The 15,071-nt window shown below is 38.1% G+C and overlaps 1 protein-coding gene across 2 annotated transcripts in view; it reads right to left on the bottom strand.

Moving 5' to 3' along the window:
• The window catches only part of lin7a (lin-7 homolog A (C. elegans)), an 84,954-nt gene extending 73,567 nt beyond the window's left edge, over window positions 1–11,387 (bottom strand). For both annotated transcript variants that reach the window (XM_036577200.1, XM_036577201.1), the window contains exon 1: window positions 11,328–11,387. In XM_036577200.1, coding sequence (XP_036433093.1) covers window positions 11,328–11,364 — 37 coding nt within the window. In that variant the 5' untranslated portion in view covers window positions 11,365–11,387. The remainder of the gene's footprint in view (window positions 1–11,327) is intronic.
• Window positions 11,388–15,071: the final 3,684 nt, after the last annotated feature.

A 15,071-nucleotide genomic window follows, 5' to 3' on the forward strand; every position in this document is an offset into this window, starting at 1 on the left:
AAAACTGCCATTACAGATTTTGCCATTAGCATTTTTACTGCTGCTTGTCATCCCACACCGCCAAAGGGTTGTTAAGTTCTGCCTACTGGTGGGCACGAACCCATTAGAAATTGCTTTGTGGTATCGGTCACAGGTATTGGTATCTCCATCATTGATACCTATACTGCATTTAAGTGCCAGTATCAGCATCAATACCGATACGGTATTGGTATCAGTGCAACACTATCATAGCCCATACGTATCATGTATTGTGAAAATGTCTCCCAAGTATCGTGATATATTTTTGCCTTATAGTCCACCTTTACTGAGCAGTGCCACTACAAGACAAAGATGACATCAGACTGTTTGAGCTTGGCAGCTCCCAATGTTGAGGGAAGGCTGTGATTTAGAGAAAGCCTGGCTAGTTCAGACACAAAGAGAATCAATGGGGCACCACAAGCATCAAAGAGCAAAATTCAAAGCATGATCCAGAGACCAGATATAAGGCAATTACACCACAGCAACAATGCAGCTTTCATACTTCAAGTGCAATATGGTCAGCACAACCATTATCAGACACCCATTAAAGGACAGAAAATATCTGTCCTTTAGCTTCAGCCTCTAAAGCTGAGAATGTGGTTAGAGTAATGTCTCTGATGTCCACTTTTAGAGAAAGGCTGCATGATGCAGTACTGTGAAAACATCAGAGACCACCCTTCACTTATTTCATTTCCAATGAACAGCTTTCCTCTGGAGATATTTCTGAGGAAATTAAGATATAAGATAATCCACTTGCACAAAGAAAGGGAAAATCAAAAGAAAATAATTGAAAAAAATATGGGTTTCCAAAACCAGAGTTTAAAAAGTATTAAATGATTTAGAGAATTTGAGACTCCTAACAACCATGCAAAACCTTGTGGACCACCAAAACTGTCACTGTCAGATAAACAGTACTTAAATCTTTCATCTTTGAGAGAGAGAAGAAAATCAGTCTCCACTCTTGCTTCAGATCTGAAAAAATCCACAGGTATTTCTGTCCATCCTTCCACTGAAAGGATGTGTAGCTGTAAAGAAGCTGTTGCCAAGAAAAGAGACCAAAAAGAAGAAAATGTGCACTAGAACACTAAAAGTGGACATCTGATGCGAAGTAAGGTTTATAGGCTGATAAGTCTAAATGTTTAATTGGGAAAAAGAAGCTCTAACAAAGGATAAACATACTGAATAGTGAAAAAAACTGATTATATTTAGTGTTGAAGGCTTTTGTGTAATTTTATGTTAAATATATGTTTCCTGCCATTTTCTGACACTAAAGAATGAATAACTTATAATTAATGCTAGTTTTGACTGGTTTGAGTGGTCTCTGACTTTTGCACAGTATATAAGGAAAGTGTAAAACCAGCTCATTTCAAATTCATTGTTTTTGTGATGTCACAAAAACCAATGCCTTCACATATATACACCTATTCGGCCTACAGCATTCACAGACTAGACTGCTTTTTGAGTGAGGCACAACAAGAGGCAGCCAATCAGAACAGATACAATTTACATGTGTCATTATATTCATAGCTTATCAGTCATACAGACACATGAATAAAACAGTCTGTTTAATTCTAAGCCTATATTGCAATACCTATATTGCAATATAGGTATATTGCAATAGCAGTATGTAGCATTATAACCATAATATTTGTATTTTGTCCATATTGTGCTGCCTGATTGTCTGGAGCAGAAGAATTGTACTTTGGAGGTAACTGTCTCCCCAGAATTTTTCATGGCAGAATGCATCACTGGAGAGAAAAAGATGGAGGGAAATGGCCATCTGCTATACTTTCTGTCATTTTTTCCTTTAATAGATTGTGCTACACCAAAAAATACCTTTCTGCAGACCTCAAGCTTGCCAAGAATCCAGGAGTTTGTGCAGAGGCCAAATCCACCTCAGGGGGTTCCTCTCAAATCCACGCTAGCTCACTTTATCAAATCCCCCAATCAGCGCTAATTGGTCCAGTCGTGACATTCCAAACAACAGAGGGCACACACATACCTCTAAATCAAGACTCCAGCAGGACGCTGTGGCAGTGTTACACCAATGACCTCACACTACCTTTGTCCATGAAAAGGTCACTGTTGTCAGTGAGAATCTAATACAGGCAACCATGTCTTCTGAAATGACAGACAAAAAAATCAGATTTCCACCAAGTTCCACCAACTTTGTTCAGTTGAACAGCCATGGTCTGCTTCATTAGTTTTGCATTGATGCTACGAGGCTAATGTAGCTAACAAGTAATGGAAGCTTATGTACTCCAATAAGCATCATGCACAGCTAGTTAAAAACAGTAGTAACAATTATCTTAAAGCCTGACTTTTGCTCCAAAAGCAAATATATTTTTGCTTTAAACTCAAAATTTACCATTATCACTACACTGCTGTTTGACTTAAAAACGATCAGTAAAAGAACTGACAAGCTGGGTGTACGTTTGCAATGATTTGTTGCCCAGGTTGTTCATTATTAAAATGTATTATTGAACTACGCTACAGGAAGTGTAGGGGGCAATATGTCTTTTATTGTTTCATTTATAAAGCATTCTGTAATAATCTGTAATGTTCATGCAATCTACAGCGTCATTCTGACACACTGTAATACACTACAGGAAGTGTAGGGGGTGATATGGCATCTATTGTTCCATTAAAATAAAAACTTTATAATGCTCTATAATGTTCATATGATCCACACAGTCATGCTGACAGCTTGCAATACACTACAGGAAGTGCAGGGGGCGATATGGCTTCTATTGTTCTATGTAAAAAGGGCTCTACAATGATCTACAATGTTCACATAATCTACATGTTCATTCTGAGAGATTGTAATACACTACAGGAAGTGTGGGGGTGATATGGCATCTATTGTTTCATTAAAAAAACTCTATAATGCTCTACAATGTTCACATAATCTACATGTTCATTCTGAGAGATTGTAATACACTACAGGAAGTACAGAGGTGCTATGACTTCTATTGTTTCACTGTATCATGAATGGTCACTCTGAATGGTGTGAAACTTACATTTATTTTGGGAGACTTGCTTTCAGTTTTTCAAAGAAACCTGCAGGGATATTTTTCCACACCTCAAAAGTTCAGTCATAGAATTTAGTTGCATTTTCTGCTTCTTACAATCCAAATAATCCCACATACGTCCAGTGATGCTGAGGTCTGGACTCTTTGGTGGCCACTATATTGTGCTGCAGCTTCTTTGGCTTTTTTCGGACAAAAACACCTGTGGATTTTTTTTTAATCTGAAGCAAGAGCAGAGCTTGATTTTCTCCTCTCTCTCAAAGATGAAAGTACTGTTTATCTGATGGAGACAGTTTTAGTGATCTACCAGTTCAGCTTTGGTGGTCTAAGTCCTCAACTAGCATACCTAGCCATATGACACAGTGCTAAGGGAGGATACAGCTGACCCTTTTTTAAATGTCATGTTGCATTTGTTGAGTGTAGCCTTAAGCTACAGCCTACAAATATGTTTGTTAGCTAATGTATAGTGAGTCCAATGACAAAAAAGCTTAATGTCTGCTAGCTACCGACTTTATGTTGATTGTTGTTTAAACTATGCACTTCACGACTAACTAAACTTCAAAGCAAGTAATATGGTAAATGTACTGTAATTACTTTACTGTCATACCTGCTACATTCGGCTGCTTTTTTATTCAGTAAAGCCTAAAGCTTTGTTTATATGCTGTTCTGTGGTTGATGTTTTCATGGGTCTTGTCTGTGGTTTTAGGTTTGTCAGCCAATTAATCACTAATAATGTTGGTTATCAGTCAAAAATTCTGACAATACCGATATGTATCATGTATTCATCATGAAGAGCGGTTTCTTTGTTTATCTGAACTGCTGGGTATCGTTCAAATATCGTTTCAATACTGATAACAATTTTTCAACTTATTTTCATCGACTATAATTTTCTAAATCTTTTTTTTTTTTAATTGCAGACCAGTGAGTGTGGCTTATAGCAGAAATGAGTGAGGAGTTAGATTGGGTGAGATTATAGACTGATCAAGAAGCACTGATGTTGACAACACAACTTGTACAAAATGTAAATTAGTCAACCAATCTGCAGTCTACACTAAGCTCAATACTAGTATTTTGTACACATTGCAGGTCTAATGTCAAATCAGATTTGACCTTAGGGTCTCAGCAGATTTTCTGCCAGTTTTGACTTTTCGGCTATGTGCCAGGTCTGCCTGGGCCTTGTCATAGAGCAGTATTGATTAATGCCTCGAGAATATCTCTGCTCTGCATGTACTACATCTCCATAAGCTCTGAATTGAAGCTGCACAGGAGACACTGAGAGCCATTCTTCTTCATTCAATGAGGACTGTGAAAAATGTTAAAGGGCAGAGGATTGTTTAAAGCAGAGTTAGGTAACATGACAGTACTTTATCATTACTGTAATAAATTATGTCACAATATGCTTTTCGGAGCATATTGCAGATATTGTCAGTACTTAAAGAACATTGACTAACTGCATTTTTCATCATAGAGAGCATAATTAGTCCTGTTTAACTAGACTTACTGTAGCACAATATGTAAAACTGAATAAATATAATAGTTTTATGAAAAAAAAATGTGGCATTATTTACCTTGTGCATTGTATCTGTTACAGTTTATGAGTACAGTACATGAGTGAAATGCATGCTTGATCGGTTGAAAGTCAGGTGATTAACTTGGCCATTGCCAAACGTTCCACTTCTTTGCCTTAAAAAAGTCTTAGGTTGTTTGGCAGCATGCTTTGGGTCATTGTCCATCTGCACTGTAAAGTGTCGTCCAATGAGTTTTGAAACATTTGGCTCTATCTGATATCTGCAGATATTGTAGCCCAGTACACTTCAAAATGAATCCTGCTGCTTTTGTCTAATCTGATGTTCTTGTTTTTGAGGTTTACCAATTGTTTACATCTTGTGGTAAATCTGTATTTACTCTGGTGAAGTCTTCTCTTGATTGTTGACTTTAACACAGACACACCTGCTTCCTGGATGGGTGTTCTTCAACTGGCCAACTGCTGTGAAGGCTTTTTTTATCACTACCATCCGCCACAGTTATTTTCCATGGTCTTCCAGGGCTTTGGTGTTTCTGAGCTCAGCAGTGCGTTGTTTCTTTTTAAGAAGTTTTAAGATCCAAAGCTGATTTGGCCACACATAATGTTTCTGCAGTCTCTCTGAGGTATTACAATATCTCTTTTTTAGCCTAATGATAGCTAACTTCACTGGCAGTAACAGCTTTTTGTGCTTCATATTAAGACAGCAACATATTCCAAATGCGCATTCCACACTTGAAATCAACTTGAATGTGAAATAACACAAACTTGGCCATGGAACAGCTGAGCAGCCAACTGTCCAATTACGTTTCAGCCCCTGAAAAAGGGAAGGATATGTATGAAAATTATTTCAATTTAGACACCGTTCACCCAATTTGGATGTAAATAGACTCACATTAAAGCTGAAGGTCTGCACTTTATTTTATTTCAGCTCCAATATGCTGTGGTATACAGCTAAAATAACAATAACCTTGTCTATGTCTAACTATTCATGGACCTATCGTATATACTGTGTATCATAAAAATGACTTCAAGTATCGTAATTCTTGCCATATTGCTCACCGCTAATTTGAAGAATGGGAATATGCCGATATGGGAATTAAAGGCCAATGCCGATATCCAATATTTTTATGTACATATCTACCCATGCCAATGCATACACATTTTGGTACTGTCCAGGAGAAGGCAAAAAAGGGTCTTAACATTTAATGTAAGTCCATGAAAAGACGTTTATTTCAAGTGATTTTGGAGCACTTCTATTGGTCCAATCATCATGAACTTTTTACACAATGTAAATGACAGCTGTTTAAATGGTGTAGAACCTTATAAATTGAATATAAATACAGTGTACAGTGGCAATTTAGGAAATGCAAACATTTAGACTACTTGGTTTCGCGTTTCACAAAAATCTTACATTTATTTATAGTCTTATAAATGCAGTAAAATGAATAAAAAGCAGATATTTTAGTGCAGCATTGGCTATATGTTTTGCTTTGATTTGACTGATTCCATCTGGAGCACATAAATACAAATCAAATATCGGTCAACTCTAAATGTCTGATACCAACTGTTTTTTTAAGCAGTTATTTGCCAGTACTGACATGATTCCATAATCATCATGTATCCCTGATGAAGAACAGTTTCTTTGAACTAGGGTCTGGTAACCAGAAGTGGTCTGTATATACAAGAGTAAAGTCCCATTTCATAACCTCTTGTTCTTGATTGTCAAAACAAAGGATATCTCCCTGTAAATACTTCATTAGCCTACTTGTTTCATGAAGAGTGCCACTGTAACTCCAGCAGAAAATTCCATAGCTTACTGCTGCCCTTAAAGGGAAATTTCACTGATTTCACAGTGGTGGTGATAGGAAACAGACATCTGAAGAGTTTAATGCTAAAAGCTCCCTCACAGAAAGTTATTACATAAATTGGTTATGAATAGTTTTACAAATGTTCTGGTCTAAAATGTTTTTATTGTTTTTTTTATAATCTATTCATGGCATAGGGGTACAGCATAGTGCAAAGATAGAGACCACCTTTCATTTGTTTAATTACCATTTAAAATGGCCATTTAGTAAAAGTTATTCATTTTGCTTGAGATATTTCTAAGGAGATTAGATATAATCCACTCGCATCAGGTAGAGTTTCCAAAAGTAGAGTTCAAAAATGCTAAAAAAGGCACATGGAAAATATGACCCCTAACATCCCTGCAAGACCTGGTAGACTGAAAAGACTAAAAGTGTCCACATCAGATAAACAGCACTAAAGCTTTCATCTTTAAGAGAGAGGAGAAGATCAAGCGCCACTCTTGCTTCAGCTTTGAGAAAACCCACAGGTGTTTCTGTCCTTCCTTCCACTGTGAGAAGACAACTCTATGCTGCAGCTGTCAAGAAGACCTTACTGAGGAAAGGAAACAAAAGAAAAACAGAAAATACAAAATAGAAAATTTGCACATCAAATAAAGAAGCTGCTGGTGTTCTCAGAACAATGGACTGACCACCCCAGAGTTCAGACCTCAACATCACTGCATGTGTTTGGGATTGCTTGGATCGTGAGAAGCACAAAATGCAACCAACTTTCAAGACTGAACTTTGGAGGTGTGAAAAAATATCCCTGCAGATTTCTTTGAAAAACTGAAAGCAAGAATGAAAGCTGTAATAAAGGCAAATGCTGGACACACTAAATACTGCAAAAATGAATAAATTTATTTTTTGAGATTTCTGTATGTTTTCTGTTTAATCTATGTCATTTTTAAAGACTTTTACTGACTGGTTTAGATACACCCTTAAAAACTGTTTTAACTTAAAAAAAACATGTTTCTTTAAAATTTTGAGTTGATTCAATTGCAGATTTCAAGTTAACCTACAGAGTGTAATATACAGACTGTTCAGTTAACTTCCTGTCCAAAGGTATATGTTGCTGTTACATGTAGAAAAGCCAAATAACTCAAAAACATTGAAGGCAGACTGGTTCCTTACTTTTTTAAACAAAACACGTCTTTTTCACAGTCTATTAAATGAAATGGCCATATTTTAGACTACATTATATACACTGCATCCCCTGTTTCCTGTCACCACCACTTTAAAGTGATCTGAGTCCGTAGGTTTCTCTACAGTGACCCATTTCACATTAAAATACTCTGGCTAACTTTGTTTACATCTCAAGGAATTCCACTTTACAAGTTCTACTATCACAAAGTAAACTATGCTTTATATTCTGACAGTACTGGAAACAAATCTGCCTTATTCAGCTCTGGAATCTTATACCTGTAAAGAATCTTCTTCAACACAAACAATACTTGAAAGAATAAAGACTAATCAGCACTACAAATAAAAAACACAGAAAACAACACAGCATATAAAGAATAGGACAGCACTGCAAATAAGGAGTAAGGAAAAACAGAAGGAAAAACAAATCAAACAAAAAATCAACATACCTTACTGAAAAAATCCAAAACAATGGAGAAAATTTCAGACTTAAACATGGTTCTGCCTCTCAATCTGAATCCAACTCGAAAAGCTCATGTTTTTTTCCCATTTTTTCTACGAACACTCTTAACTTGGTATATATTGCCCCACTCATATATTGTTTTGTTGTCCTGTCTAGTATATACCGTCATGTGTATTTATGTTCTGTATATTTAATCTGGTGCATTTATTGTATATTCTGCACTCATTTCACACTGTTGTGTATCTGCTCTCAATGGCTGGGTTTCCATTCAAACGTTTCGCTAATGATCTGCGCATTTACAAAATTTCTGTAGAAAAAAAAACGCTGCGTTAAGTAGAATTATCCTCACAGCCATTTACTATTATCTACGAATGTGTTATTTGCATCTTAGAGACGCCGGGTAGGACGAGAAATGGCCCACCTAATGAGGGCTGAAAGTTCCATGCCACCCTGATGACGTCCACCTTACAGTGGGAACACAAACGCCCCAGACAATTCTGGGAGCACATCATGCAGAGCAATTTTTGCACAAGCTTGGATTAGGCATTTTAGAATGCCGAAAACAACCTTTGAAAAGCTATACGCCACAACTGGACCATCTGTAGGGCTAATCATTTCTCACTTACAGCTTGATGCGTCTTCATTTATTTGAAAAACCCTTTTCCATCTTTTTCGCATTTCGGCTTTAGCAATATTCAAACTTTTCAACCTCGTCCTAGCATAAAACTCAAAAAACTGGGAGGATGGAAAACCCTCTTATGTAATCCTGTGTAATGTACTACTGTTGTGTGTTGCACTTTGGGGCCTGAAGAATGACATTTCATTCCAATATCTACTAGTTATATTGAGGAATAACAATAAAGACCCTTTGATTTGATTTACATTCTGTTCCTCTTACCATTGCTGATGCTAATGTCCGAAACAAGCCCCATTTTATGCATAACGACGACAATGCATGTCAAATTGCACATTCAGAATCTACAACAGCAGTCAAATGTGCATTTCTCATTCAACTTTTTCTTAAAGGGCTCATATCATGGACTGTCAAAAATAAGAGTTCGATGTACTTGTAAACACTGTTAAAAGTTTCACAATGTACCATTCACTTCCCAGTCCATACAGTCTACATATGGAAACTAAAATGCAAAAACAGAATAAGTTTTGAATAAGTTGCTTTTGTGGCGTCACAAAACATTTACATATATCCACCAATACAGTCTACAGCCCCTTTACACTGAAGTTATAGGGAGTGTTTCAGCTTTTTGAATGAGCCAAAATACAGAACAGAGGTCATTTAGATATATCAGTCTTAAAGTCACAGTAACAAAAACAGCCTGTTTAATCCAAAGTTCGGTAAATGGTCCTGTAAAAATGAATTACGGCACATAAAATCACACAAATGGTATAAGTACATAAGCCTGTTACCGCCACTGAGAAAAAAATATATATATTATATAACCAAAACAAAGAGAAAGATTCCCATAATTATGATTGAGTATCTCATAATTATGATTTAGTTTTATAATTATTACTTAGTATCTCTTTATTATGACCTAATCATAATTATGAGATACTATGTAACAATTATGACATTATCTCGTAATTAGAATTGCTATCTCATAATAATGATATCTATCTTATAATTATGGCTTACCATCTCATAATTATAACTTAGTATCTCATAAATACTACTTGCTATCTTATAATAATAAAAACCTTTTGAGAAAGATTCTCAAAATTTTCACTTGGTATATCACAATTATGACCTAATAAATCATACTTAAGACCTGCTATCTCATAAATATGACACTTTTCTGATTATTATGAGACCCTGTCATTATTTTGAGATCTTAAGTCATATTTATGAGAAAGCTTCTTATTATTTTGACATACTACATGGCCTTTTTTATTCGAGCGGCATAAAAAGGCTTCCATACAAAAACCTCAGGTAAAAAAATAAAATGTAGGACACGTGCCCTTCAACCATTATTTTCATGTGAAGATCAGATCTTGTGATCTGTAGTATCTTAACCTACTGAGCCACTTGTTTCCAGCTTGTGCTACTAGAGCATTAAGGCTGTCCATCATTTATTCACACACTGCTCCATTCTGCACAGCTCGGGCAACGTTTTAAACACGATAGCCCCCATGCCATACCAGGGCTATCCCATTTCTCTATTAATATCTCCTCCATGCCCTGCTGTGTGCTTGTTTCAACCTGTTTAAGCTACCAGTCCTATATAACGCTCAAGACAACAGTCATTTAAAAATGGGCTGAGCTGCCAGTTGGGGGCTGTTCAGGCTCAGTGCAGGCTGAATTCCATTGCTGGATCTACCACACGGGTCACCCGGGTGACTGTCCAGGAGCACCAAAAGGTTGTTTAAAAAATTTAAAACGACTTTAATCTGTTAACAGTTCTTGAAAGATTCAGTTTAGGCAAAATCTATTCACACCAGTCAGTCAGCCTGATAATCCAGCCATAAACGTCCAAAAAGCATGACCACTGTAAATCTGGTAGACCTGACTGATCTCAGCTGAGGAATTAACTTAGATATTTCCTTAAGAGTGAACAGAATGAATCTTCAGCAAAGCCAATACCTTCTCAGCAAAGGTCTCAGTATATCATCAGTGGGCTCTGCAGCTCTAATGCCCAGGGGCAGCACAGGGTCTTAATCTGGCCCTGCTGAACGCGCAGAGTCCGTCGAAAACACAACATGCTTAACAAAAATGCATGCAAAACAGCATAGCAGAGTAAACCCATCATTACTCCAATCCTGCTGTGCCACATCTGCTTCCGCTGGAAATCCAGCGGTGCATCTGAAATGCACTGCCACATGCACGCGCAGCTGCACGTCCATAAACATGCAGCCACTTCGTCAATAAACTGAGTTAGAAGGTTTGTAAGCGGCTTTGGAAGCATTTATGAGGCAGAAACAACCCAGTGTTCTCATTTTGGGTCGAAAGTTGATTTGGAGGAAAGTAAAAGAGCAAGACGTGCTCGTCAACAGCGGAGCGCACAACGTGCAAACCTGAGGAAGAAATCTGGAGCAAATGAGGGCGGAAATAATCCCAGCGCGACTCCGGAGCGCAGAGTGGCAGCTATCGCTTCAGCATCGCCTCACATGGAGCCGCGCGGCTCCGCTCACTTCCAGCATCGAGCGGATCCGAGCGAGGAGGAGCGGAAATCAGACACCCTGCTGGGCGCTTTCTCTCAGCAAAATGAACGCGATGAAGCTTCGCGGAGGAAACAAAACGACTACAAATCAAACTACAGTCCCCGAATCCACCGAATCCATCGCGCACTCACCTCGCTCCAGAGTCAGCGGCTGGACCACCGTCGCCATGTCTGCTTCTGCTGCTGTAAGTGAGGAGAGAGAGAGAGAGAGAGAGAGAGTGGGAGTGGGAGGGATGAGGAGAGAGAGGAGGGGAGAAGGAGAGGGAGGGGGATGAGACAGAGAGGGAGAGAGGTAGTGACAACGAGAGGGAGTGGGAGAGGGAGAGATGGAGAGGAAGAGAAAGCGAGGGAGTGAGAGAGAGTACTTGAGAGAGAGAGAAAGAGGAGAATGAAAGGGAGGTAGAGTGCATAATAAAGAAATAAAGAGGGGCGCACACATTTTATTTATCTATCTATTTATTTATTTATTTATTTATTTATTTATTTATGTATTGTTTTCCTCCACCTGCCTGTTATTGCTAATACAGTTTTATTTTAATAAATGCTCCATGCTGGTCTTAGGAAATAGTAGTGCTGATATATTATTCAAGAATGCAACCTTGAACTGAATTACGAGAGAGAGAGAGAGAGAGAGAGAGAGACAGAGAGAGAGAGAGAATGGGAGGGATGAGGAGAGAGAGGAGGGAAGAAAGAGAGGGAGGGAGAGAGGTAGTGACAGAGAGGGAGTGGGAGAGAGAGAGAGATTGAGATGGAGAGAAAGGGAAAACGAGGGAGTGAGAGAGAGAGGAGAGTTAAAGGGAGGTAGAGTGCATAATAAAGAGAGAGGGGGCGCACACATTTTATCATTTTTTAAAATGTATTTATTTATATATTTTTATTTTGATAAATGCTCCATGCTGGTCTTAAACTCTTTACCAGTAGGAAATAGTAGTGTTGATATACTATTCAATAATGCATCCTTGAACTGAATTGCGAGCAAGATAGAGAGAGAGAGAGAGAGAGAGAGAGAGAGAGAGAGAGACAGAGAGAGAGCGAGAGAGAGCGAGAGCGAGCGAGCAAAGGAGGGAGAGAGAGTAAAAGAGAGTGGAAGGGATGAGGAAGAGAGACAGAGAAAGTGAGTGGAAGGGATGAGGAAGGGAGAGAGAGAGAGTGAGGGGTCAGAGAAAAAGGGAGAAAAAATAGAGAGGAGGAGAGAAAACGAGGGAGGGGATTGAGTAAATGAGAGAGAGAAAGAGAAATAAAGAGTGGACGAAAAAGAGAATGAGAGAAATAGAGGGAGGCAGTGACAGAGGGAGAAGGAGAAATAAAAAGAGGGTAAGAATGAGAGAAAGAGGGAGGGAGAGATAAGACAGAGAGAGAATGAGGGAGGGAGAATAAAGAGGGAGAAATGAGAGGAAAGAGAATGAGAGAGAGTGAGATAGAGAAAGATGGAGAGGGAGAAAAAAGGAAGGATAGATAATGAGGGAGAAACAGGGAGAAATACAGAGAGGTTGAGAATGAGAGAAAGAGAAGGAGGAAGGGATTAGACAGAGAGAGAGAAAGAGAGAGAGTGGGAGAAAGAGAGGAGATATTAAACAGAAATAGAGATAAGGAGAGAAAGCAAGGGAGAGAGGAAGAAAACACAAGAGAAAGGCAGAGGGAGGGAGAGAGAAACAAAAAATATAATTGTTTTATAGATTTTCAGCTCAGTTCAGTTTTATTTACATGAAACAATGGAGACGCTGAGACAACCGAGTCAAGTGTAAACACATCCGTGTCTTAAAGACACAAAAGTGACTTTCACTCCTCCAAAACAGAAATGCGTTGGTATAACTGTTAGCCATTGCTAAATTGCTAGCACCACAGTAAGTTTCTCTGTATGGCCAATCATGTTTCCCCAAAAAAGCTTTGCTGTGTTTAGCTGAGGTGGCATGGTGGCGCAGTGGGTAGCGCTGTCACCGCGCAGCAAGAAGGACCTGGGTTCGGTTCCTGGCTAGGCGACCAGGGTCCTTCCTGTGTGGAGTTTGCATGTTCTCCCTGTGTGGGTTTCCTCCCACAGTCCAAAGACATGCAGTCAGGCCAGTTGGACATGCTAAATTGCCTGTGTGTGTTTGAATGTATGTGTCTGTCTGCCCTGCGTATGTATGTGACTGGTGACCTGCCCTGGGTGTTTCCTGCCTCTGCCCAATGACTGCTGGGATAGGCTCCAGCCCCAAAATTTAGATTTGTCACCGCTGGGAGCAGATCTTCTAACGTCATGGCCCTCAAACTATGGAACACATTACCGCAATCTCTCTGTGACTGTCCCTCACTTTCCTCTTTCAAAGCTCAGCTTAAAACCTACCTCTTTTCTCTGTACTTTCTTTCTTCTGCTCACTGAAAGTTTTTTTTTCCTACTGCCACTGTAAAACAACCTTGGCTATGAGAAAAGTGCTATAAAATTATATTGGTATTATTTTAAATTATTACTATTATTATTTTTATGGTTAACATGGAGTCCGATGTTTTTTAGGAGCTTGTGAAACCAGTCCTTAACCAAAGTTGTAATGACAGTATATCCACTGATATTAACTTTACATCACCCCTTATGATGTCCACATTTGTTTATCAGATGTTTATATAGCTGTGTATGGTGGTACTGCAGTAAATACTATTGAATTCCATGTTGATGTTTGTTTATGCTTGTTTATGCTGATCTGGTGCTGGTTTAACTGGTTACCCAGCATGGTCATGCTTATTGACCAGCATAATAGCATCCAAAACACAACAAAAGCTGGTTTTGCAGGTGACCAGCATAACAGCTTCCATTGCTGCAGACCAGCATATCACCATCCAAAACACAAGTGCTGTTTTTTCTAGCAGAACAAGAATCTGTTTGTGATTATTAATCTCAAAAAGACTTATTCATGTGGTTTCTGATATGGCCTAATGCTGTCTATAAAAATGGACAAATGCTAATTAATGTACATAAGTTTCCATTACTTGTTAACTACATTAGCCTCATCGCTCTAGCACAAAACTACAGAACTAGACTTTCTAAAAAACTCTAAAGGCTTTGAAGTAACATAGATAAGAAATATAGAAAACACAAGAAAAAATGTATTTTTATTCTTTATATGAAGTTCAAAAAGCATTTCATAAATATGTGTATTTCTTACTAGAATATAATAAACTCAAATGAAACATGCTTTTTGAATGCTGTTACATAATTACATCTCCCTAAAAACTGGTAAAAATACTGTACATTTCAGAAAAAAACAGCTCCTATAGTATCTGATTTAACAGCCTGAGGTGGGAAAATAACATATTCTAAAGGTCAGGCACTTTCTTTTGATTAATACAAAAACGGCAAAGAAACAAGTTAATTTTTAAAGAATTTCCAGGCCCAGAATGAACTCAATTCAGGAAAAGTGCAGACTGCATGCATAAATCATCTCACACTCGCCTCAAACCATGTCATGTTGTTAAGTAATCTCAAATAGACTTGCGTATGTGGTTTCTGACGCTGTATTACAGACTCTTTTACAACATGGAAAGAAGTACAGACAAAATACAGGCTTCAAGATGTAGCTACTGCTGTGTTTAGCTGTGTAATGTATTCATGTTGAGAGTGTGTCATGCAGTGTGAGAAAGCACATATTCTGTTTGAGATTACTTAACAGCTCAACATGGTTGAGGCGAGTGTGTAATGATTTAGGCATGCAGTTAGCACCATACTAATTCGTTTATAATAAGCTTCCTTTAATTGACAGCTGGCACTTTGCTATATTAAATAAAATAATTGGGAAATTCTTTTAACATTAAATTGCCTGGAAATTAATCAAATAACATTAAAGTTATGATCTTATGGGAAGATGTTATATGAATATATTTCATATAAAGGTGTTCAATGTCAGT

The sequence above is a fragment of the Colossoma macropomum genome, unplaced genomic scaffold (genome assembly GCF_904425465.1).
Source record: "Colossoma macropomum unplaced genomic scaffold, Colossoma_macropomum, whole genome shotgun sequence".
Classification (NCBI taxonomy): Eukaryota; Metazoa; Chordata; class Actinopteri; order Characiformes; family Serrasalmidae; genus Colossoma; species Colossoma macropomum.